General features: G+C 34.5%; 3 protein-coding genes across 6 annotated transcripts; all 3 read left to right on the top strand.

The window, feature by feature from the left end:
* The first annotated feature begins 941 nt into the window (after positions 1 to 941).
* On the top strand, positions 942 to 2548 carry LOC147408564 (HMG1/2-like protein). The gene is made up of 8 exons (XM_086419649.1): positions 942 to 1104; positions 1212 to 1269; positions 1393 to 1509; positions 1594 to 1651; positions 1777 to 1821; positions 1949 to 2029; positions 2131 to 2226; positions 2328 to 2548. Exons 2-8 carry the CDS (start codon positions 1220 to 1222, stop codon positions 2343 to 2345), a joined length of 465 nt encoding a protein of 154 aa, XP_086275775.1. The 5' UTR covers positions 942 to 1104; positions 1212 to 1219; the 3' UTR covers positions 2346 to 2548.
* A 10631-nt stretch (positions 2549 to 13179) lies between these two features.
* On the top strand, positions 13180 to 17758 carry LOC147408563 (WUSCHEL-related homeobox 8-like). 2 transcript variants are annotated; one of them, XM_086419641.1, is made up of 4 exons: positions 13180 to 13303; positions 13391 to 13649; positions 16147 to 16677; positions 17222 to 17758. In XM_086419641.1, exons 2-4 carry the CDS (start codon positions 13427 to 13429, stop codon positions 17305 to 17307), a joined length of 840 nt encoding a protein of 279 aa, XP_086275767.1. In that variant the 5' UTR covers positions 13180 to 13303; positions 13391 to 13426; the 3' UTR covers positions 17308 to 17758. The 2 variants fall into 2 exon arrangements, with proteins under 2 accessions (XP_086275767.1, XP_086275768.1); XM_086419642.1 differs by lacking the exon at positions 13180 to 13303 and having other exon boundaries at positions 13354 to 13649; positions 16147 to 16629.
* Positions 17759 to 17920: 162 nt separating this feature from the next.
* LOC147408562 (Pentatricopeptide repeat (PPR) superfamily protein) lies at positions 17921 to 23342 on the top strand. Of its 3 annotated transcripts, none has more exons than XR_015170952.1 (3): positions 17921 to 20684; positions 21368 to 21496; positions 21591 to 23342. XR_015170952.1 is itself a non-coding variant. In XM_086419623.1 (2 exons), exon 1 carries the CDS (start codon positions 18981 to 18983, stop codon positions 20643 to 20645), a length of 1665 nt encoding a protein of 554 aa, XP_086275749.1. In that variant the 5' UTR covers positions 17921 to 18980; the 3' UTR covers positions 20646 to 20684; positions 21368 to 21584. The 3 variants fall into 3 exon arrangements, 1 of the variants encoding a protein (XP_086275749.1); XR_015170953.1 differs by having other exon boundaries at positions 17949 to 19036; XM_086419623.1 differs by lacking the exon at positions 21591 to 23342 and having other exon boundaries at positions 21368 to 21584.
* Positions 23343 to 24212: the final 870 nt, after the last annotated feature.

Genomic DNA, 24212 nt, shown 5'->3' with positions numbered 1-24212 from the left:
AGGGATTACAAATTAAATTTATAAATATTTGTCTATTTTATTTGATACATATTATTTTCTTATCATTCAAAAACATATTATGTATCTTAATGGGTGTTCAACTGTACCTAATAGGGATCAGTTATTTGTAGGTTCAGTTATAGTTTCATTGAGGGGTATTATGTATTTATAGGGTCAAATTTGAATTCAAGGATCTCACATACAAAATCAAAATTGATAAGAACCAGATTAGATGATTTATTTAGATTCCAATTATGATGTACGTGGAATCAACCCATTGACACCCTTATATATTATATGAGTCGTGTTGGAGTGACCTTAAGCTGAAACCTAACATTGTCTTTCTTGACGTGAAAGTGAATATGAATCATAAATAATTTTTCACTCGTAATACATTGGTCCAACCGTGCTCGAACCAATTTTAACAAGTATTCGGTCGGTTCGTATTTTAAAACATTGGAAAATATCCAATTTTATCGTTTAGTTGCTTTGGACCAAAGAGGAATACGCCTAAAAATACCACGTGTCTATCTATTTCAATCACACTAATCTAGAGGAGAAGCTATGTAGCAATATATATACCACGTGGCTATCAATGAAAGCTCATTCGAAACAAATATCAAGGATAATCCGACGGTACTGACCCCAGGAAAGCGTTTTTATTAGGTGGACCTTTGACACCAACAATCCCCTAATAATATCTAAGGATATCTTCGTCATTTTGAGAAGACATAAACCATGCGGCATCAAAAAAGGTCAGTGACCCCACATCAGCGTAACACAAGCGAAGTGGGCCCACACCTTTTAAGGAGGATGAGTGCGAATGAAAGCGCGCAACGATTAGAGAGAGAGAGAGATAGAACAAACACAAAGGGAAAACACAAGAGAAGAAGGAGAAGAGAAGGGTCGAGTAAGGTGAGAACACACGGATCGCTGACGTGGCAACAAAATTTAAAATCCCGCCTAAATCCGGATTTCATTTCCATTGTGATATAGTTTTAACTTTCTCTATCTTCTTATCCCCCCCTTTCTAGCTTCTCTTTTTCACGTACGCGCACAACAAACCTCTCTTTGCATCTCCCTTGCGAAACCCTAACCCTAGAGGTAACTCTAACCCACCGCCGTCGCTAATCCAATACGATTTCGACCGATTCTCATCGATTTCTTACCGATTCGCTACCGAGTCTTACCGATCTGATCGTTTTCTGCAGGAATAACGATGAAAGGAGGCAAATCGAAGGCCAGTACGGCTAAAAAAGCCGATAGCAAGTAAGTTTTCTCCTATTGTAGATCGATTGTATATTTTGTTTCGATTTTTTTGGATTTCTGGAGAAGATCGGATCAGATCGTATAGTTTCAGATCTGAGATCTGGTAATTTTTGGATTTGTTAGATTATCTGTGAAGAAACCTGTAAGCGACAGAGCAGGCAAGAAGCCAGCAAAGAAGGAGAAACCAGCTAAGGATCCTAACAAGCCTAAAAGGCCCGCTAGTGCCTTTTTCGTCTTCATGTAATTATTTTTCTTATTTATTTTCTTATTTTCTATTTTTTCTTTATTTTATTGTCTAATTTTTGTATGATTTTATGATTCAAGGGAGGAGTTCAGGAAAACTTACAAAGAGAAACATCCTAACAACAAATCCGTCTCTGTTGTAAGTCTTATCCCATAACAGTAGATCGAGAAAAAAACATACATATATTTTTTGGTCAATTAGTTTTTTTTCCCACTTCAATTTACACTCTGTTTTTATTTCTTCTCTATTTTATTAAAATATAGGTTGGAAAGGCTGGTGGAGATAAATGGAAATCGTTGTCAGAGGCTGTAAGTAAATCATAAAAAATTTGGAAAATTTTATTTTCAATTTAATAATAATAAGCCGTGTGCCGTGTAATAATTTAGAAATTATGATTTTTATTTATTTTCTCAAATTTCTGCAATTATTCATCAGGAGAAAGCTCCATACGTAGCAAAAGCAGAAAAAAGGAAGACCGAATACAACAAGAATTTGCAGGCTTACAACAAGAAAATGGTGATTTTAGTTTTTTTTTTTTTTTTTTTTTTTAATTTTAGAATCTATTATTTCACTAGTTATTTAACAATAGGATCCGATTTTATCTGAAAAAAAAACAGTCTGAAGGAGCAAACGCGGCCGAAGAAGAAGAAGAAGAATCTGACAAGTCAAAGTCAGAAGTCAACGACGAGGACGACGAAGATGATAGCGAAGAGGTTTAATGAAACTCCATATTTCATGTATTTTCTATTTATTTAATTATAAAAACCTAAGTAGTGGTGTTAATTATATTTTTATTTAAATCTAATCATTGCAGGAAGACGACGACGAGTAAATGATGGTAGGAGGAAGGAGTGTAGGGGCCTTGCACTTGATCTCATTTCATGAACAATAGTTGTTTTCGTTTTGTTTCCCTTTTGTTTGATGATGATAGAACAGGTTTCTGGAAGCTATATCTAGAAGCTTAAATCGATCTTTGTACCTAATTCTGCTTCATGTGTTAAATGATCAGTTAGGCCTTTCGTTTTGTTGTTTCTATTTCTCTGATTCTCATATTTGTTGTTTCTCTCAATAATCGCACCACTGCTTGCTTCACGGATTTTCTTTCCTGAGAGTTCACTTACTAGGGTTACGAAGATGCATAAAGCATTGGGGAGGTTTTTCATAGTTTTTAGTCATGCAGTACTAACTTTTAACCTAACGAAATATCGAGCAGAGTATTCAACGTCCCGAGAGTGTGAACTTCTGTGAAAATTCAAGTGTCATATTTTCATCCTGTTTAATGCGGCTTTTTTTGGGTATCACTTTTTTTTATTTTCCTTTTATGATAGATCAGTTGGTGGTTGTTTCTTGTCGCTTTCTGGTCGTCCTACTACCTCTCATAGATTCTGAAGTCCACTGCAGTTATCTGTGGTTTAAGTTATAAATAGAGGAATTTTTGTCACAATTAAAACCATTGGTAAATGTATTTTATTGACTGATAAAGGAGATAATGAATAAAGTAAAAGCTGTATTTTACTTGTTAGAACCGAAGCCCAACCAAAAAATAACAGCAAATGCAGTTTGCTTAAGAGTTGGGGTTGGTTCAAAGAATCTTGCTACTCTGTCTACTCTGTAGTACTGTTCAAAGGCAACTTTTCTGTTATGGAGTATGTATCTGTTGTCATTGTATCAATCCTTGGTACTTTTTTTATGTAGTCTTGGGTTCACCAATTTGGTATTGCATCTAACTGGTATTGGGTATTGCACCTCGCTTTCATTGTATATACTTGTAAACAGGTTTTGTCTCCCTACTGTTAAATTGTCTATAAGTAGGGTTTGGTTCGGCTCATTGTTTTGCTGGGTGTTTGTATTCAGTTTTTTCTTCCTTTTTTTTCCTCGGTTCATTCCCAACTATACCCTTCTTAGATAACCCCCTCAAGTTGGGATGTTTTTTTTCTACTCTTCAAACATTTAGTGACATTTGGTCGCATAAAACTTTGATGGTGTGCCGTGGGGCTTACCTTATAAACATTTATTTCATACTTGGAACATATTTTTGTTTGATTGTTATGCATGTAAAAAAGAAGTATTTTAGAATCATTCACGTGAAACAGAGACTCCGAAGCATGGTTCAAAACTTGTTTTGATGTCTTGGACAAGTTTTCCTATGTGTACTTTTTAAATCTCTTCCGATACATTCACTTTTCCCATTTCCGTGAATCTTGTTGTTAGGCTACACGGAGATGACATGGCTGATATGTCTTGGATGAGTTTTGAAAGCATGCTCCTCCCAAGTCAAATCCGTGACATTTTCTAATCTATCCATTTTTATAAAATGACTTGAGATAATTAATTTGGTTGTTTTCATATTTTTAGAGTGTATTTGGGCGTAGATCTCTGTTTTTAGTATCCAAGGAGAAACTAGTTCTCGAGAATATGGTTTGAGGGTTCCATTTCCAAATCTTGCTCTCGAATCCTCTAGCAGAAACTGAGTCGTTAGGAGTCTTGCCCCAAAGGTTTTGTTTTTTCAAAGGTTAATCCGGACGGTTACAACATGCTATGTGTAACGACCCTTATTGTAGAATTATCACACCCTATGTGAATAATAGGCTAATATGATAAACTGGAGAAGGGAATACGACCTTTATTACTTCAGGTGGTCGCCTACATGGAAAATTTTGCTTATTTGATTAATAAAAAGGAATTACTACTTTCACTGCAGAATTATTTTTTAAATTTGTCAAATTCAGCTCACGAAATGGTAATTCACCCAAGACATTTAGCAGTTTAGGAGAACTTTTTTTTTCTTCCAAAAACATACCTAATGAACAAAAAAATTGTTTTTTGTTTTTCCACATGACTCGTTCCAATACACAATATTGAGAACTAATGTGGTTTTAATACAGAAATCATGGCTTGTACGTGAGGCCAAACTTCAAAAGGTATATATACAAGTATTGATAAGGATATGTGTCTGTAATGCAAGAACTCAGCTTGTAAAAAGTTAATCCTAGATCATTGATTGAATAGGTGTAAGCATATCTATTGACTTATTGAGTATTTTTTTGTTCTCAATTCCCTCTTATTGTAGTTCAATTGCATTTCTGCTTTAGCCTCTCTTTTTTTTTTTTTTTGCCAGCTGCCCTCATTTATGTAATATTTTCCTTCCATTTCAATTCGGAAGAAATGGAGTTTTTTTTTAGCGAGCATACATTATCAGAAAGATAGTAGACTAACTAAATGGATGAAACAATAATACTTCCCTAATGAATCTAGCTACAGTGATGCTTCTTTGTTAGAAATGGAGGTGAATATACTATATTCACATTGTTGTTAATTACTGAATCATCATAATAGCACAGATGGCCAGATGTTAAAAAGAGAAGTGGATCTCGTTATCGAATTTCAACTGAAGATTTAGGCTCAAATGATCCCTCCTCTATTGGATACCCATTTAATTGGAACCAAACCCGATCATAATTTAAATAAAAACCACAGTTAAGGATCAGAACTAACAAGTACCCACAGTTGTTGATGATTTTGGTTTCGATTCCACTTATTTTAGAATCGAATTTAAAGAAACAAATTGGAAATTGACAAGAATTTTAACGGGAAAAATATGATGGTTGGGTTCTAGATACCTCATGAACTGAACCATAATCATCTCATTGAAACCCCTAGACATGGAGGTTCTTGATGATCTGGGCCTGGGTTTAACTAGATATGTCCCAAACCTGTTTATACTCGGCCATAGTTCGACCCAGCCCGGCCCACTGAAATTCCTTAGTATGGCCATAGTCACAAAACTCTTCGTTTTGTTTTCATAAAAATTGTAAAATTATCTGAATGAGGGACTAGATGATTAAATTGGTGATCAAATAATTAATCGATGATTCATCAATTAATCGTAAAATATGGAAATACTTTTACCCTTCACCTTCAAATTTTATTTTCTTTAGCTTTCAAATCCCTAGAGCATGATAGGATTTTGGGAGAGGTTGAAGATGATGGATTTTGGTAAGAAACTCAAAAACATCATTTGTGAATATCTAAATTTTTCCCTATTTTTTATTTTATTTTATGAAACTTCCGCAAATTAATTGATCCAAATTGACTGAATTGAAGCCTCGATGAATAATCTTGGAATCTGAACTTTGTTACTATTACTATGGCAAACTCTCCTCTATCTTTTCATTGGCAACAAAACTCTTTTCTTATAATAGAAGGTTCCCACCCTTCTACAAAATTATTCTTGGTAATCTCTTAGTTCTCTAGGTCTAAATTATCTATTAGTGATGGGAATCTTATTTCGGATGCTTTTCCATATCGTCGCACCATTAGAGGTTTCTATTACTCACTAATAAATTTGATTAATTGCCACATCAGAGGTACTCTCACATTAAATGCTATAAATAAACACATTTCAACCCCGAGGGGTTGCCTCAATGGCAATTTTAGACCGATAAGCGGTTAATGCCCATAGGTCGTGAGTTCGATACCCAATATGAGCATTAATTCCCCAAGAGCCACCCGTAAAGGTGCGCTCTCACTTACCTGGTGCGTGTGATGTGCAGGCATTGCACGTGCCCCGGGACTAATCCTTGGACAAGACGGTCTATGAACTGGGTAGAGCCCATATACAGGCCCGGTCCACTGTCTACAGGGATACTCGTGTATCAAAAAATAAATAAAAATAAACACACGTCATTTCTGGTTTGTTAAATGTTAAAATCGCTATTTAAATCCCTTAGATTGATTAGATTGTAAGAGGGATATGAATATGACTTGATAAGTACATGGTTAATATTAGTCTCATGGCCCAAATTTTTTGCAATAAAACTTTTTCGAACATGATGATTAAGGACATGGGGTCTATGTTTTAGCCATGTGATGGGTGAGAGAATGGGCTCTTTTACAGCTCTGTAGAACCATATTTGGCCATGTATTTAATCTTTTAGAGGGCCATTCGAAATTGTAAATTCCCACTACATGTGGCCATAAATGTTGCATAAGTTTGAGCTAATATGGTCCGACCAGATCCCACTAGATTAGATATAAGACCCTTTTAATCTAACCACAAGGTGAGCCAAACATGTGGGTCTCACCCCAACATCTAAAGTTGGCCACGATATTGCTGCATGGCACCATTTTCCTCGTGTAATGAACCTAGCTATAGGACTCTCAATGGATCGGGTTTGGGTCAGATTGGAATTGAACTAGTTCTCGATATGGACTGGTACGATTTGGCCTTTTAAGCTCTTGATCTGATCTGATATTATATGTGTCGTACTGGATCCGATTAGAAGGGTAAGTATTTCTTGATCTGACCAAAGACAACCTGATTCGATTTGATAGAAGTTTATATCCCAAAGATGTAGAGTTGATTCTAAGTTTACCTCTATCAATATCAACTCTGCTCTGCAACTCTGATAAATGCTCCTTACTCCTCCCGTCATTTGATGACACTGGTGTAGTATCTACCAAGAATCCTCTGACGCCCAAGTTAGATTCGAAGAAAAGAAATATTAATTTTTTGATTTGCCAAAAGGAAAAAAAGATCAGTTTTCCTTTGATCTCTCCTCTCTTATAGGATTTCCGTCAATCCCCCCGGAACAGGTATTCCCTCCTTGATCTCTTCAATCTAGAGATGTGATCATGGGAAATCTCTTATCCAAAAGGAAATTCCCCCAAATTAGAAGGAATATTTCTTGTGAAGGGTGATAATAATATGTTATCTAGACCGTACACATGTCTTAGTCGAATAAGTGGTACTTGGAACAAACTAGTAAATCCAATCCTACCCAACAACATGGTAGACTAAGGTAGGAGTGTCTAATCTGACTGGTAGGGCAATACAACATAAGGGGAGATCTAACCTGTTTAGCAGGGCAGGCCTAATCCGAATATCTACATGATTCCAGATTATGCATATCAAGTCTGGAGAAGATCTCCCAAAAATCTTAGACTCAATCTCAGAGATTTAAATTCCGTTTAGGATCCTTACAATTAGGGGATTCACTGTAATCGAATCCCGATTAAAAAGGAAACCTTGATTTGAAGGAATGACCTATAGATAGAACAATCAATGGAGGAGAAATTGTCTTTTTGGTCGGAATAACAAATGTTGAAACTGGTTTTCTTTAATATTGTTATTTCTGCAACTTTAACTTGGGCATCAGAGGATTATTAACAGGTACCACACCGATACTTACAGGAGGGACTCAAAAGCTACTTCTGATTAATAGAGCATAGTCGATCAAGGTAAAACTCGATTCCGCCTTTACACTTCTTACTTCGTTAACCACTCATAGATTCTTGGGATTTATCCTTCAAATTAGAAAGTCAAAGGATAGATCAGATCTCTGCATGCTCACCAACTTTGCCCTGCTCTATCATCAGAGCAAGTATCTGGCTTTACCTTAACCTATAATGGCTGCTGATCTGATCTGGGTACCACTTACTTTGAGCAAAAGTCTCTCTAACCTGTTCCATTCTCCAACATGATCTGAACACGTGTAAGGTCTATATGCATTACAACTTTTCTCCTCTACATACATTATATTTTTAAGTAAAATATATATAGGGCCGGGCTCTAGTGACACATGAAGAATGACTCATGAGTTAACACATTATCCTGATAGTTTAAACACAAAATCCAATGGTCGAGATTACTATGCATCTTCATAACATTCTGAATAAACTTATCTTGAGAATAAATCTAAACCATTGGATTTGGTATTTAAACGATTGGGATCATGTGTTTTTTCCATGAGTCACCAGATCTTGATCCAGTGTTATTGGATGTGAACGGATTGGATTTTGGATTTGAATATATCCATCTAACTGCACCATACAATTTCACCATATTCAAGAAGGATCAATCCTCCCCCCTAATTGTAGAAACAGATATCTACTTCTTTTTCAAGTCATAAGAACATAGCGAAAGTAAGACAACAAACAAAATAAAGAAAAAGCCTGTGAAGATCTCCCATTACTTTTTGCAGAATCCACCTAAAAGAAGAGAAATCAATAGATCATGATATAGGCCCACCAAGTATCTTGGCATTGCAGACAAATTTAGGTTTGTATGTATCTCTAGAGGAATAGGGATTGATGATTTTGTTAGGTGCACCAACTTGCACTGTTCATAAAAATAATACAATAGGATCTATCATCACTCTTTAGTATCTTGGCTCACTTTTTTACTTTTTTGGATCAAAATGTCTCATTGAGGTGAACCATGGGGACCCATTCTTTGCAATATAAAATTTAAATATCTTTTTATTTACTTAATTTGTAAGTTATAATTAGTAAATTACATTCAAAGGGTGATCTGATGGAGGAACTGTCTTTTTAGTAGGTAAGGAGGCCCTACATTATATATATAGGGTTAGCCAAACCATAAAGCCCCTTATGGCTTACCTTAGATTTCTCTCATAAAAAAATAACCAAAAATAAGTTTATATATATATATATATATATATATATGGGTAGCGTTCAATGGCTAACTTTTTGGCAAAACGATATATATATATATATATATATATATATATATAGAGAGAGAGAGAGAGAGAGAGAGAGAACAATGAATATAAGAGGGTCAGAGGGATTGATTAGGGTATGAAACACCCGAGAGTGAAGGAATTTATATACTCAACACTCTACCTCACTCATATAGGTAAAAGATTTGAATCCATGACCTATACGAATCTAACATTCTGATATCATGTTAATCAATTAATTACTCCAAAAAATCGATTTAATAGAGAAGGAAAGAACAATGAATATAAGAGGGTCACGAGGTTTGATTGGGGTGTGACACACCCAATAATTGAGAAAAATATACATTCAACAATATATATTAAATTGTATTTAATTTAACTCGGATCCTTATTCAACTTACCTTTAGGCCTTGAGATTCCAAGCAAAAACCCCAAAACAAATTGATTTGGAATGTTTGATGTTTATCTTTCCATAAAGTTATGCATGCCCCATGATTTTCTTAAGAAATGACAAAACTTATTAGTCTCCGTATTTTGTTGGATTTATTTTTCATGTTGAAATTATAAAAGAAAAAATATTCATTGGATGATTCAAGTGCAGTTTTACGAAGCAATTCATTCCATCTAGAATGAGTTGCCATCTCAAAAGATCATAAAAATTTACAAAATTTACGACATTTTATGGGGACGCCAAGTGGATTTGATCTCTACATTTGTCTTTTTTTGTGAAAGTCAAATAAGTTATTATGTTAATTAAACATCGAAATTCGTTACTCACCTATTATGATGAGAATTTTTGTCCATTTCTTTGAATATCTGAATAACAAAAACCCTAATGATGCATATAACATGATATGGGTACCTAATTCTACTTTCGAATTCTGACTTAGTGGTTTAATGTGGAGGTGCACATGCAATGTCGGGCATCTAAGGAACCCTCATGTCACAAAAAAAGAATCGTAATTGTCCAAATGTGGCCCAATCAGAAATCTCTCATATTAAATATAAAAGGAATTTTAAATATTATACTAATAAAAAACATCTTAATCAAAGTTAAAAAAGACTTGGTTAGGTCAAAGAAACTATTTATTAGTATTGGTCACTAGTCTCTTTATGAACAAATTAAAAAGCACAAATGTCCAAAAGAGACCAAATATACATTCATATAACGTAACAATGTATATAAGTCATGGCACATAGGATATTTGGGACCACATGGACTTGAGATGAGGGTTTCACATGGATTTTGGATGTATTCTTTTACTTGATGCAGACATCTTTGATTTTCTAATATGGAATTTAATTTTTTTTTCTCTCTCTCATGTGTGGTAGTCTAGACCTTAATAAGTTTGTTATTCTATCATTTATTTGGTGTGTAAACATTAATTGAACATGTTCAGGAAACATTCATTCCAATCGAATCTAACTGTTTGGTTTGATGGAAGGAATTTCAAAGAAGAGTCAGTAATTGTAAGAGAGTTAGAGCAGATAAGTCATGGAAACCCTATTATTCCACGCCACGTGCATGCAGCCACTCGCCCCATTTTCTTTTCTTTGACTATATTAAACCAAACCTTCTGCATGTGTGCCACGTTTACAGAACATATGGAGTTCATGAGACAGTACTTCTAGCCGTTAAATTACCACTTTAACCTACTTACTATACCAAGGGGGACTGGGATACTTGGAAACGGTTTATGTTTTTTTAGGTCAAAGGGGCACAGTTAAATTTGGGCCTTTTATTGGATTGGGTCAGCCCAAATGGAAGTCCTATTATATAAGCGGGAAAGCAGTATGGGCATGGTGGAGACATGGCAGACAGTGGCAGTCCCATCGCATCCACCGCATGGAAAATCCATGAAAGGTACGAAAAGAATAGAAATCCCTCCAAAATGGAAAACGCGATTTTGGTGTCTTGTCCTATCCCAGTACTTACGCGGCATTTTGAGATTTTAACGATAAGAGAGGTTGATCCGAGATCTCAAACGTTTTATTTTCCTTTTATATCCTCGAGATTAGAGAGATTTACCAGGCAGACCTGTCAATCGCAATTTTATTACAAAAACTCCCTTACTCTATCAAGTTTGTTATCGTACCTTTCAAATCTTACTAAGGGTCTTTGGGTCCACATGAATGATTGAATCAGCAATCCAACAACAAAGTCTTCTAGATTTCATGGAAAAACTTAAATTTGAAAAAAAAAAAAAATTTTGAATTTGATCGTAGATGTTGAAAATGGATGATTATCGAACTCCCAGATTTAAAACTAAAATTCAATGGTAAAAATTAATTTTTTTTTAAGTTCTTAGAATTTTGTTCTTTATAATCCTGTGCATGAGATCATGTTTTTGAATGCAACAAATTGATGTGATCAGAATGCATTCCAATGTATGTTAAATAACAAATTAACCCATAAACTTAAATTTTATGATGTGGCTGGATTTGTTGGGTAACAAAATCGATAAAGTGAGGTTTGGTAGGTAACAAACTTCATAAAGTAATGTTCACTTGGACTTGTCAGAACTTACATGAGAGTTTTTGTAATAAAAATGCAACAGTTAGATCTACCGAATAGATCTCTCTATATTTTAATCTTCTTACTTTTTTAAACTCTCACCTTGTTTTGAAACATGGTTTCAAAACTCAATATGATGTCTCGTCTAATCTATGGATGAGACAATTCATTTAACTCGATTTATAATAATTCATTTACTGGGACGATTCAAGGGACAATAATGTGACAATAATCGTGATAACGATTTTTTTTATCTTACATGAGCTATAAGTTTCGGATTGCACTGATTTTTCGTGAAGATGAGCTCCTCACCAAAAATTAGGTCATTTTAAAACTTCTAACTCCATCAAAATTGATTTATAAAAAGATTAACAATCCACTATTCTTCAACTTATAAATTGGGGTTAATTTCAAAATGGATTGATTTTTTGTGAGGATAATCTCTTTCAATTTTTTTAAAGTTATTATAATCTTTTAACCCTATCAAAATTGATTTATAAAAACTTGTCGTCATGATTATTGTCTCTTGAACCATTCAATATATATACATTACAGTTATTATAATCTTTTAATAAAATAAGATAGATTAGAAAATGTTTAGTCATAAATTCATATAATAAATATTTAAATTATAAAAAAAATCATTCATTTTAATCAAAATCAACAAAATCCCAATTCAATCGACTGAGTTTTACTGATTAAGACAAGAATTTCAAAATATTGTTCGAGACATCTCATTTATCTCGTGAGATGATGTGAATTTTGAGAAATAATGTATATCCATATCGTTGCTGAACGAGACCACCGAGATGATTTGGGCAAGTCGTCTCAGTCTCAAACAATATTTAAAATCATGTCCCAAATCATTCTTAACCGAATGTTAGATTTATCCGATTAATAGTCATGGATAACCAAAGTCGATTTATTTATATAGTATGAATGATTTAATATTCTCTTTCGTTTTAAAATTAATACATTTTATATAACAATCGTAAAATTTTCATATAAACTATGCATTAGAACTTAAAAATGAACCATTTATTCTTGGCATGAAAGTGTATGGGAGCCATAGATGCTTTTCTTCGAGATATGAGTGAAAATGCATCTATGATTTCTATCCACTTTCACGTTAAGAAGTGTGATATAAGGTTTTAACTTGAGATCACCCCAACACGACTTTTATAGAAAAATATACTGTATATATATATATTTTTTTTGAAAGGAAAAGAGTTTTGTAATATTTTGCAATATGTCTTTTCTCATTTGATTTTTGAGAAGGAAAATGCTAAAATGAAACAAATGGAGATACAAATGGTGTGGTGGTGCGCACATAACCGTACATGCTTTTTTACTCATATCTCGAGGAAATCATCTACAGTTATGTGTGCGCCACCGCATCATTGTGTCACCTTTCTTGTCTCCCTTTGTGTCACGCCAGCACGACTCTTTTGAGAATCATAATGGATGGCGACTCGTATTTTTCGGTGGTTTCAATTTTAGTGTCATTTATTTTAGAATTAAAACCGGAACGAACAAGAATCCAAATAAAAGAAATATAATAATTTAGATTCGAAGTATCTTAGAAACCGAACCGAATCCGACCCATTGGCACCGCTAGTATCATCCTTAATTATTATAAAATCATATGTAATGATTTCCCCCCAAACTACTGCATACTATTAATATCTATCTATATCGTGAGAAAATATGGAAAAAAACGTATGGAAGATTATTCGTCCGCTAAAATACGCCCACGTGAGCCACTCTCCATGCTAAAGTACACCGGCGTGTAAGGTGCGGCCCTTCTAAGTTCTAATTCCTTTTTGTTCTCTTCTTCTCTCTCTGATTTGTTTTTTCTTTCTACTTTGTTTGTTTGTTCAGACTTTTAAGAGAATAAATGAAGAGGTCGCAGAGAACATGGGTTTAGAGAGAAATTGCGGAGAAAGAGAAAAACAATTGAGAACGATGGAGTGGGTGAAGCAAGAACAACAACAACAACAACAGAGCGGAGTTATGTATGTGAAGGTTATGACAGATGAGCAGATGGAGCTTCTTCGAAAGCAAATCTCTATTTATGCCACCATTTGTGAACAACTTGTTGAGATGCACAAAGCCATTACTGCTCAACAAGATCTCGCAGGTCTCTCTCTCTGTCTGTTTATTTTTATGGGTAATTATGCTATTTATGGTGGGTTTCACTAATTCTATCTATTTCTGGGTAGTTTGGTTCCTCCTCAATTAATATGGGTTTTGTTCCTTTTAAAGATAATTCTTTGATGTGCATTGAAAAGTTTAAAAAAAAAACAGAATTTTTTTTTGGTATTCTATTTGGTGCTCTTTTTGTGGGGGGATTTTGCATCTAATTATTCTGGGTTTATTGGGTCTTGTTTAGTTTTAGGGGTATTTGATTGTTCTGTTAGTCCCCTTTTTGTGGATCTCTGGTATAATTGTAAATTTATGGTTTAATTGCTTATAGTTCGTATGAAAATTGAGTAAAATTCTAATGTTATATTCAAAATTTATAGTTAGCCCAAGCGGGTTTGGTTTAGAGAAATGATCCTGATAGAATTGGGTGCAGTTTTAGGGGAAAGAAGCTCTAAAAAGTTTCTTCTGTTTGATTGTTTGACAAAGTTCTTGTTTCAAATGGGTTTGTTTGATTTTGAGTATATTTTTGCATTTTGATTAGTAAAGATATTTGTAGTGGTTTTGGTTGGTCTGGGTGGTGTAATTTGAATAAATGGTTTGATAATGGTATTTGATTTTTTTGTCTTAGTATCATTTATGGGGTTGGTTTGAATAATTCAGTTTGGTAGAATTGGGTATGTGTTTTTATTTTTTGGGATGGGTATTTGGACTTGAACCCACAACCCCATAGTTGTTTTGCAATGTTTCAAACCAACTGATCTATTGATCTAAGCGCAAAATGGGCTTGTGTTGACCCGAAAAAAAAGGGGGTATGGATTGAAGTAAAAAACTGTTAAGAGTCCTTCACTTTGACTTTTTAATTTATTAGTTTTTTGTTTGATTTTTAGTACATAAACTGAAATTAAACCTTGGTCTCGAGGTTGAATTAAACCATCATCCATTGGAGCTACAAACTTGGCACCATTTAATTGTTTTTTTCCCCTAATGCTTCATTTTGGTTTGGATTGCAGTTAAAAGATATTCATTTATGTAATCCATGCCTGATACACCAGTTTCAAAATCATGAACATTTGTAAGGTTAACCAGTATCTTTTTTCCTTTCTTTTTGGGTTGGTCAACTCGACCTTCCCTTCTTGTTGTAATTTGCCCTTTATCTATCAAAAAACAAAAAAAAACTTGCGCATAGGAAACAAATCATTAACTTTCTCTCTTACCAACTTTAAATTATATAGAAAATTTGCTTAGCTGATCCCAAATCTTTGGGGATAAGGTTTTGCATATGGTAAATTCATGAAGTTGGACAAGTTTAGACCAACTGTGAAAATGTTCCATGATCACACAGTGTAATAATTATATCCCTTTCTGGGATAATCAATATTACCCGTTGGAACCACTGCAATCCACATGGTGAGGCATGTCACCTCACCTCTCCTTGAATGTCTCCAAGCATGGTATGGTACATTGTTCAGCTTTATATCGCCTTGTGCCATATAAGGAATAGAATGTTAAAAGTCCATGAGGTGAGCCAATGCAATGAAAGTAGGGGATATTCATTTTTCAGGATCTAATAAGAAGAAAAGTTCATTTTGTTTATGAAATAAAGCTCAGCACATAAGTTACTGAGTCTATAGGTATATATATATTTCCTTAGTGTTGCCCTTTCCCAAGAACAGGCCTCTTAATGGCTGAATTTCCCTTAACTGCTATTCACCTTTCAATATGAGCTCTTAGACAAATGTCCACCAGTTGGTTAGCATATCCTTGTGTTCAAACTTCCAAGAAGATAAATATTACCTCAACCTTTTTCTTCATAAGTAAATAATGATCTGTGTAAAGTCTGGAGCATCAACCCGTCTAAAAAAAATATCTAGAGCAATTAACCCTATTGTGAATTCTTGAAATGTGGTTACAGCCATGCACAGAAGTTGACTTGATGTGTCTATGGAATCCTACTTCCTGGCCCTTGCAATTCATCCGGGCATTTGGGGAGATAACAATAGTGGAGTGTTCTTTGGGTTCTATAGAGAGTTCATGATAATGATGATGGGCATGTCTAGTATGTCTTAGAGAGGACAAGTTTATATTTTAGAATCTTAAATACATGAAGTTGGGACCAGGGAACGAGAAGATTTTACTCAAATGCAACAATTTCTGCACCATGTAGTGTAGAATCTTACATACACATCCACTGACATAGTTTATGTGCTTCCAATACCTCGCCGTGATCAGAGGAACAATTTGAAGTTTTTCTGATGACATTGTAAAAAAGACATGTTTTTTATTTTTATTTCCATGTAAGTGAGCAAAATCTCACCTATATGCATATACAAGGAGTACACCAATGCTAATCCAATGCCACCATATCTTCTTTCAACTTATTTTTCTGCTTGAACCAGATTCTGTCCAGAAGGAGGGTAAGTATATTTGTTAACTATATTTCATGGCTTTCCATTCTTTTGCCACAACTGAAAGTTACCCTCCTACTATTTCAGGAACAAAGCTGGGCAATCTATATTGTGATTCACTAATGACTTCTACCGGCCACAAGATTTCCTCCAGGCAACGGTGGACCCCAACACCTGTGCAACTTCAAATTCTTGAACGTATCTTTGATCAAGGCAATGGAACTCCCACTAAGCAGAAGATCAAAGAGATAACCAATGAACTGACACAACACGGCCAAATTTCGGAAACAAATGTTTATAATTGGTTCCAGAACAGGCGAGCCCGGTCAAAACGAAAGCAACTGGTTTCAACACCAAACAATGCAGAATCAGAAGTAGAGACAGAGGACAACTCTCCGAAAGAGAAAAAGGCGAAGTCAGAGAACACTCATTCTCCTGATAACCTAACTCTGAGGCCAGATGAAATGTGCTTCCAAAGTCCTGAAATAAGCTCCGAACTGCATTCCTTTGATCCACAACCTAATCAAGCGGAATCCACGTTTCCATCAAATGGCAGTTCAAAGTCTTCTGGTAGTATGGGCCACATATCTTTCTATGAGACTGTACTTTCGAATCCAAGTACGTACACAACTTTTAACATGGACACTGACATGGGTATTGGTGTCAAACACAGGCACAAGATGTCCTACATGGTGATAGGTCCCATACATCAAAACCTGTTTTCTAGTTTATCAAAGAATGTAGTATTTCAGAAAAAAGTTTGTAGGATAGTTAAGAAATGGAGGTGATATGTCCACATATGAGTTTTATATTGCCAAGTGCATTTAACAAATTGCAGGCAAATCTTGTGTTTTTCTTACTTTCTTGGCAACATAAAACTTGACCATGGCAATTTACACCACTTAATCACATTCTTTTAAATTCTTAGTCTCTATAGTACTTGCAGCATTTCTAGGTGTTCTTAGTTTCCTGGAAAATTAATGGGTTTGATATTTGACATATTGAGATGCAATTTTGGGTCATGGGTTCAAGTGAAGCTTACTCATTAAAAAGAAGAAGATAATTTTAAAAATATATATTTTTTTCTCTGTTCTATGGCAACATATTTTCTTGGAATCTAGCTTTAGAATTGTTCTAACTACTTCCAAATTTGTGAATGCAGGAATTGACCACCTTTTGGGAAAGATGGAAATGCCAGGGAGCTTCAATCCTTATCGGCAAGGAGAAGGCTATGACATGATGGGATGACATTCCTCTCATTTGCAATGTTGTTTATTGACATTAATCCAGGCTGGTTATGGTTTGAGATTGACTAGAGAAACAGTTATGGTAGAAGGATAACATTATACAGAAGTATATGGGTGATCATAGTAACTTTTACAATTATACACAGAGGGTTAGATTTAGCTGGACTTTGTTGGAGTGAAACCAGTCATGGATCACATATAATTCTTACAATCAGACTTCGGACGAGTTGGGTCCCTTAGATCGTAAATTTATGAGTTGAAGAGGTATATAGTTAATATTCTGGCAGATCATGTTAATTTCTGATTAGTCTTTAATGGCCAAACTCACACTTACCTATATATATCTATTGGGTCTACTGTTATTGCTAGAATTTGAACTCTTGTATTGTGATACAGACATGGTTTGGTTTGCTATGAAAATGGGAGCCTTGCATTGTTGCTTTGTTGTATAACTTCTGTTTTTGTGCTTCATATAGGCTTGATTGCATCTGTGCCAAAATTTCCATGGAAATGGTTTACAGTGGTGTCCTCAGTCGTAGGGTGCCTCAGGAATCTGACTTCCCAAGTGCTCATGTTGGAGATTTCAGTATTTTTTTTTCTTTATTTTTATTATATCTATTCTTTTATTTATTTATTTTTCAACTGGTGGTGTGAGCCTATGACCATCATTACTGATATTATTAGAGGCCGAGAATTGTTGATTGAAATTTGCATGAAATATTTTTTAAATTATAAAAGTACCGTAAGATTCATTAATACATTTGAAATAGTCTATTTATAATAATATAAAATTAAAAAAATTACATAGAAATATACATTACAGCTAGTGATGTTCTAGTAAACATATAATAATGGAGAATTCATCCAAAGGTTAAAATGGTCACTCAAAATGGTTCATAGTATTAAAGCCTAAAACTAGAAGCTTAGGGTTTGGCTTAGTGAATCTTGTCATTGACTCTGCTCATGATAGAATTCTTATAGGAATTTTCAACGGTATTATACAAACTCTACAATAGGTTAGATTTTAAGTTTATAGTTAGATAAAGTATAGTCGTGATTTTCTGACACATGCCCCTATTGTGGCATGGGCTAAAATCATAATCATAGATTTTTTTCTCACGGGATACATAATGGTACATCGGCATAAATATGTACAGTTGTGTATCCTGAAGAAAAATATCTATGATTCTAACACATACCACATCAAGGGGCATATGGGGGTGTATGTAAAGGGGGGAGGCATAAGAAAATCCTTATTCTAAAGTATGCATTAATGGGATATTATTTGAACGATCTAATGATTGATCTATTTTTGTTGGTGATGAAATGAGAATGAATTTTTCGTAAAATATGCGAATTTAACTAAAATGACATCATTGGAAACACATTAATGAGTTAATATTTTGCAAGCTTAATGAAGATGAAATGATATTTTTTTTTTTTTGGAGATATTATAATAATTATATCTCACCGTCATCATTCCATGAACCAAACATTTGGCAAGAAATTGAAGATGAGGGTATTTTAGTCATTTTCTACTATGTTCAAAGTAGAACTTTTTTTTTTTTGGGTACTCTAATTGAAGACGATGGTCAAATATTGACCTCACCAAACCATTGATCTCTTTCACTCTCTTGTAAAACTTCCTAAGATTCGGATGCTGAACAAGAATTAATGGCGTTGCGTACTCAAAGATTTCTAGGGATTATTGCAGTTGTCAACAGAACCAGGTATCCTTCACTTCCTCTCTCTCCCTTTTCAACCCAAGAATTTCCAGAAAACTCTTCAAATCACAAACAATTAGACAACCTGATTAAACAACACTCCAATATCGATGAACGTTTCGTATTAGATGAACTCTCTGATCTTCTATCAATAAGTCCCAAACCCCTAAATTATCAAACTCTTCCTGAGAAACGGATTGAAACTAGAGCTGTCGATCACTTCTTATCGAATGGAGATAAATTACGAGGGATTTTCCTACAGAAACTAGTAGGAAAAGCTGCAATTGAATCTGCTCTAACAGCCACTAGTGTGGACTTAACACTAGATATTGTCACCCAAGTAGTGAATAAAGGGAATCTAGGAGGAGAAGCAATTGTTACGTTTTTTAATTGGGCGATCAAGCAGCCAACGATACGGAAAGAAGTTGAGATTTACCATATTATTCTTAGAGCATTGGGAAGAAGAAAATTCTTAGAATCCATGGAAGAATTCTTGAATCAAATGACCAAACAAGGGATAAAAGTTAATTTGGAGACGTTATCAATAGTAATGGACAGTTTTGTTAGGGCTCGTCGAGTGTCCAAAGTGATCCAATTGTTTGGAAGATTACAAGATTTTGGATTGAAATGTGATACAGAGTCTCTTAATGTGCTTTTACGGTGTCTATGTCATCGATCCCATGTTGGAACTGCAAATTCGTTCTTTAATACGATGAAAGGGAAGATACCATTTAACAATACGACATATAATGTTATTATTGGTGGATGGGGAAAATCGGGTAGAATGAGTGAAGTTGAGAAGAATTTAAAGGCAATGATGGCCGATGGGTTGATTCCCGATTGCTTGACGTTTACTTACCTTCTCGAGGGTTTGGGTAGAGCTGATCGAATTGATGATGCCGTCGAGGTCTTTGGAAAGATGGAGGAGAAAGGCTGTGTTCCGGATACTGTTACTTACAATGCCATGATTTGCAATTTTGTTTCAGTTGGAGATTTAGATGAATGTATGAAATATTACAAGGATATGTTGGGGAAGGAATGTTCACCAGATATCGATACTTATACGATACTTATTAATGCTTTTCTTAAGGCCCGAAGAGTGGCTGATGCTCTTGAATTGTTTGATGAGATGTTAGACAGAGGGATACTTCCCAATACAGGGATGTTAACGTCTTTTATCGAACCTTTGTGTAGCTTTGGTCCACCTCATGCTGCTATGTTAATTTACAAGAAAACACGAAAAGTAGGATGTAAAATATCGTTGAAAGCTTATAAGTTGTTACTCATGAGACTTTCACGATTTGGTAAATGTGGAATGGTTTTAAAGGTCTGGGATGAGATGCAAGAATGTGGTTATTCTTCTGATATGGAGGTTTATGAGTATGTTGTTAATGGGCTTTGCAATATAGGACAGTTGGAGAATGCTGTACTTGTCATGGAGGAGGCTTTGCGTAAAGGATTTTGCCCTAACAAGGTTATCTATGGTAAATTGAATAATAAGCTCTTGAATGCAAATAAAGTAGAGAGGGCTTACAAGCTTTTTCTGAAGGTTAAAAAAGCTCGTCGTAGTGAAAATGCGCGGAGATATTGGCGTGCTAATGGTTGGCATTTTTGAGCCTGAATTTCAAAAAGATTGAGAATGCAAAGAAGGCTTGTAAGCACCCGTACCATTTCTTTTTCACAGAAAGTTCTTAGATTTCCTTTTTGAAACTGAACAACTACTACTAAGTTCTTTACATCTGAGCCCTAATATCTAATTATTTGATGGGTAAGGATCGGGGGACAACTATTTGTTACAATGTTGTTTACAACATCACCTGGATGTTATCCATTTTTTCAATGTTTTTTACACCACCACCAGATGCCGTAGGATCTTGTAAAATGGACGACACCCGGACGCCGTACAAAATGTTGTAACAAATAGTTGTCCCCAAATCCTAATCCTTATTTGATATATTGTCTAAATTACATATTAGATTATTTATTGCAGAATAATACCCAGGTCTGATTGTTCTACGAACATCTTTTTAATCTCCCAGGTAAATGCCTAAGGTAGCATTTTGGATCTGGTAACTGTTTTCTTAGATCCATGTGCTTCAGTGTATATACCCGTTTGATGGACATGGATCGTATGGTCCATGGCATATGAATGGACCGTGTTCGTATATGCTACTTATTGTTCTATTTCAATCAATACATTTATAAATTAAAGCAATCTTGATAAAGGATAACCTTTTGAAATCATTGCCTTCTTTGCATAGTTCCTGTTCACTTAAAAGCTTAAATGGGTTAATGTTTAGGTAAAATTAAACATTTTTTTTGTTACTGTTGATGCAGGCATAGCCAAGAACTAACAAAGGAGTTTAGAGATGTTGTCTCTCCAATTGGGGAGAAATATGTGCACATTCACAATGATCGTGAGTGGTATTTTTAAGGAATTAATTCTCACCGCATTTTGCATAGAAGGTTAGTGCAAGTAATTTTGCTTAAGGCTTTAATCCTTTTATGGATAATATTTGATGTTCATTGAAATTAAAAAAATTCTTTGGTTTTCCATTAGGGACTCTTTTTGTGGAGATTTTGGCTTTTTATCCTAGGTTTATTGACCAGCACAAGTCAACATAAGAAAGGACATCTAGTTGAGCAATCACAACTCAAACAAAAATGAAGAAAATGAAGTCCAAGAATTTTCAACAATTGTATTAGTCATCCTACAGATTTTATGTCTTTTGTGGAAACTTAAAATTCACATATTTCATATGGTTGCTATTATGAAATGGTATAAGCTCATCTATCAAGGTAAAAAGGCAGCTTAACAATGAAGAAAAGCTATCACATTAGCCCTCTAACATCATGGAACATAGACAAACCAATCTTCCATACTGCACTTCCGTTTCTACTTTGTGCCTCCTCCTCCTCCATTATGTCATAAATTTCTTGAACCACATCTCTCGCACAAAATTTATCATAATGGTACTTGTTTCGTAGCTTTTTGTCGACCAAATATTCTACATACTTATCCCTTCAGAAATTAATAAATTAATAACACAATTTAATTAATTATTAAATTTACTTGCCCATTAAAAAAGTTCTTTGATTTACAGCCACCGACGATCTGTATTAAACCAAACTTAATACAACCATTTTTGTATCACCTCTTAAAAACGAGAACAATTTCCTGCGAATTTAAAATATTAACCAATCATTCAATCTTACCATTAACCACATTGAAAAGATATTTTATCTTCTCTGTATAAAAGCCCACAAATCTAAAGGAATGGTTTTAGTCACTTTTTCCTCTGTTATGTATGTTTCTTTTGCCTCTTATACATTTATAGAAAAAAATATAGGGGTGATTTGTGCATGCCCCTACATTTTGATCAATATTAGAGATACCTCCTTGGGTTTTCAAACTGAAGTTGACCTAGGTATTTTCTAAGAGATTATTTTAAATGACCTAAATGCCCGTATTTTCATGCTCTAGCCTAAACCTTTTTTCGGCAAAGCTGTCATATTTAAGTTGTTAACAAAAAGCTATTGATTCGTCTCCCGAAACCCATCGTTTTGTTCAAGCTCTTAAATCTCTATGGGAAATAAATTTTAACCTATTCATCCTGGTCTTAAATCCATCCTTTTCTATCTCACTTCAACCTCAGACTGGTTTTGGAGAGAAAATCAAAAAGATTTTCCATTAGACGATGAGAGCATTTAGGTCATTTAAAATAGTCTCCTACAAAATAATTTGCTACAAGACATATCATTAGTTTGAAAAGACGGGGGTATCTGTAATATTGATCAAAATGTTGGGTGCATGTCTAAATCAGCTAAAATAATAATGCCAAAATTATGGGTGAACGGCCATGTGGATTTTTCATGCTATGTGTTCTCAAATAATATGAGCATGAGCAACATTCGTACTGACAACTCTCTATGCAAACCACCTACTCACCCTCTTCTCTCCCACATCTCTCCCGAGCATCGTCTCTGTTTGACATTTTTGTCCTTGAACGAGACTAAGTTATCTCGACGAGTCATCTCGTCTTGTATGAGATAAATCATTTAACTTGATTTACAGTTATTTATTGAAATAATTTACATATAAATAGTTATAATTTTTTTTTTACAAAATAAAGTAGATTATGATATCATTAGTAACAAGATCATTTTTTTTTTATTTCCGAAATAAATATTTAAATTATAGAAATAGTTATCTTTAATAAAAAAAATACAAAATCCCACTTGACTCAGCAGTTTTCCTGACTCAGCTAATCATCCGAGTCATCTTCTTTGTCTTGTGAGATGGTAAAGAATGACACGCATTGTAATCCATCTGGTTAGGGAATGATAAAGAGATTGATTCTGGCGAGTCATCTTGAATCCATCTGGTTAGGGAATGATAAAGAGATGATTGATTCCGGCGAGTCATCTTGATTTTGGACAAGATTTGAAACCATGCTCTGGTGTTTATGCGTAATGTTGCGTAAGGCTTAATCCTTTTATGTATAATATTTGATATTCATTGAAATTAAAAAATTTCTTTGGATTTTCATTTGGGACTCTTTTCGTGGAGATTTTAGCTTCATATTCTGGGTTTATTGAGCATTGTTTGATTGATTGACGGATTACTTGTTTCTAGTTGTGAAACCCTTTCCTTCCTAGCATAGTAAGATTTTGAGCCTTATTAAGGATCGTTTTGTCAAATTTATTACGACACCAGAAATCCAACACTGCAGCCTTCTAAGTTTCATCGAAAAACTTAGATAAAGAAATTAAAAATCAAAAATCCGCTACCAAATTTCCACATAACTCCCAAACTTAAAAATGAAATTTAACTGTGAAAGATATATATATTTTTTTAATTTTTTTTTTTCTTTTCAAAATTCATAGATTTTGTCTTCTACAAAACCAAGACACGAGTGCAAGGACCCTTAGTAAGGCTAGGGGACCCAATGCATAAAACCCACTTGACTCGACCAGTTTTATGGACTAGACTGAGATATTCAAAATATCGTACGAATCATCTTGGTTGTCAAACGAGATAGTGTGAGATGATTCACATTGAATATCTCATTCGTCCTTGAACAAAGTCAAGATGACTCGATTAAGTCATCTTGGTAGCAGCTGACAAGATTTGAAACCATGGGTGGAAGCCATCACTTTTTAACTTTTTATTTTACTAATG

Source organism: Akebia trifoliata, chromosome 2 (assembly GCF_017979445.1).
Source record: "Akebia trifoliata isolate Shusen 1 chromosome 2, ASM1797944v1, whole genome shotgun sequence".
Taxonomy (NCBI): domain Eukaryota; kingdom Viridiplantae; phylum Streptophyta; class Magnoliopsida; order Ranunculales; family Lardizabalaceae; genus Akebia; species Akebia trifoliata.
This window is presented reverse-complemented; position numbering and strand designations above follow the sequence as displayed.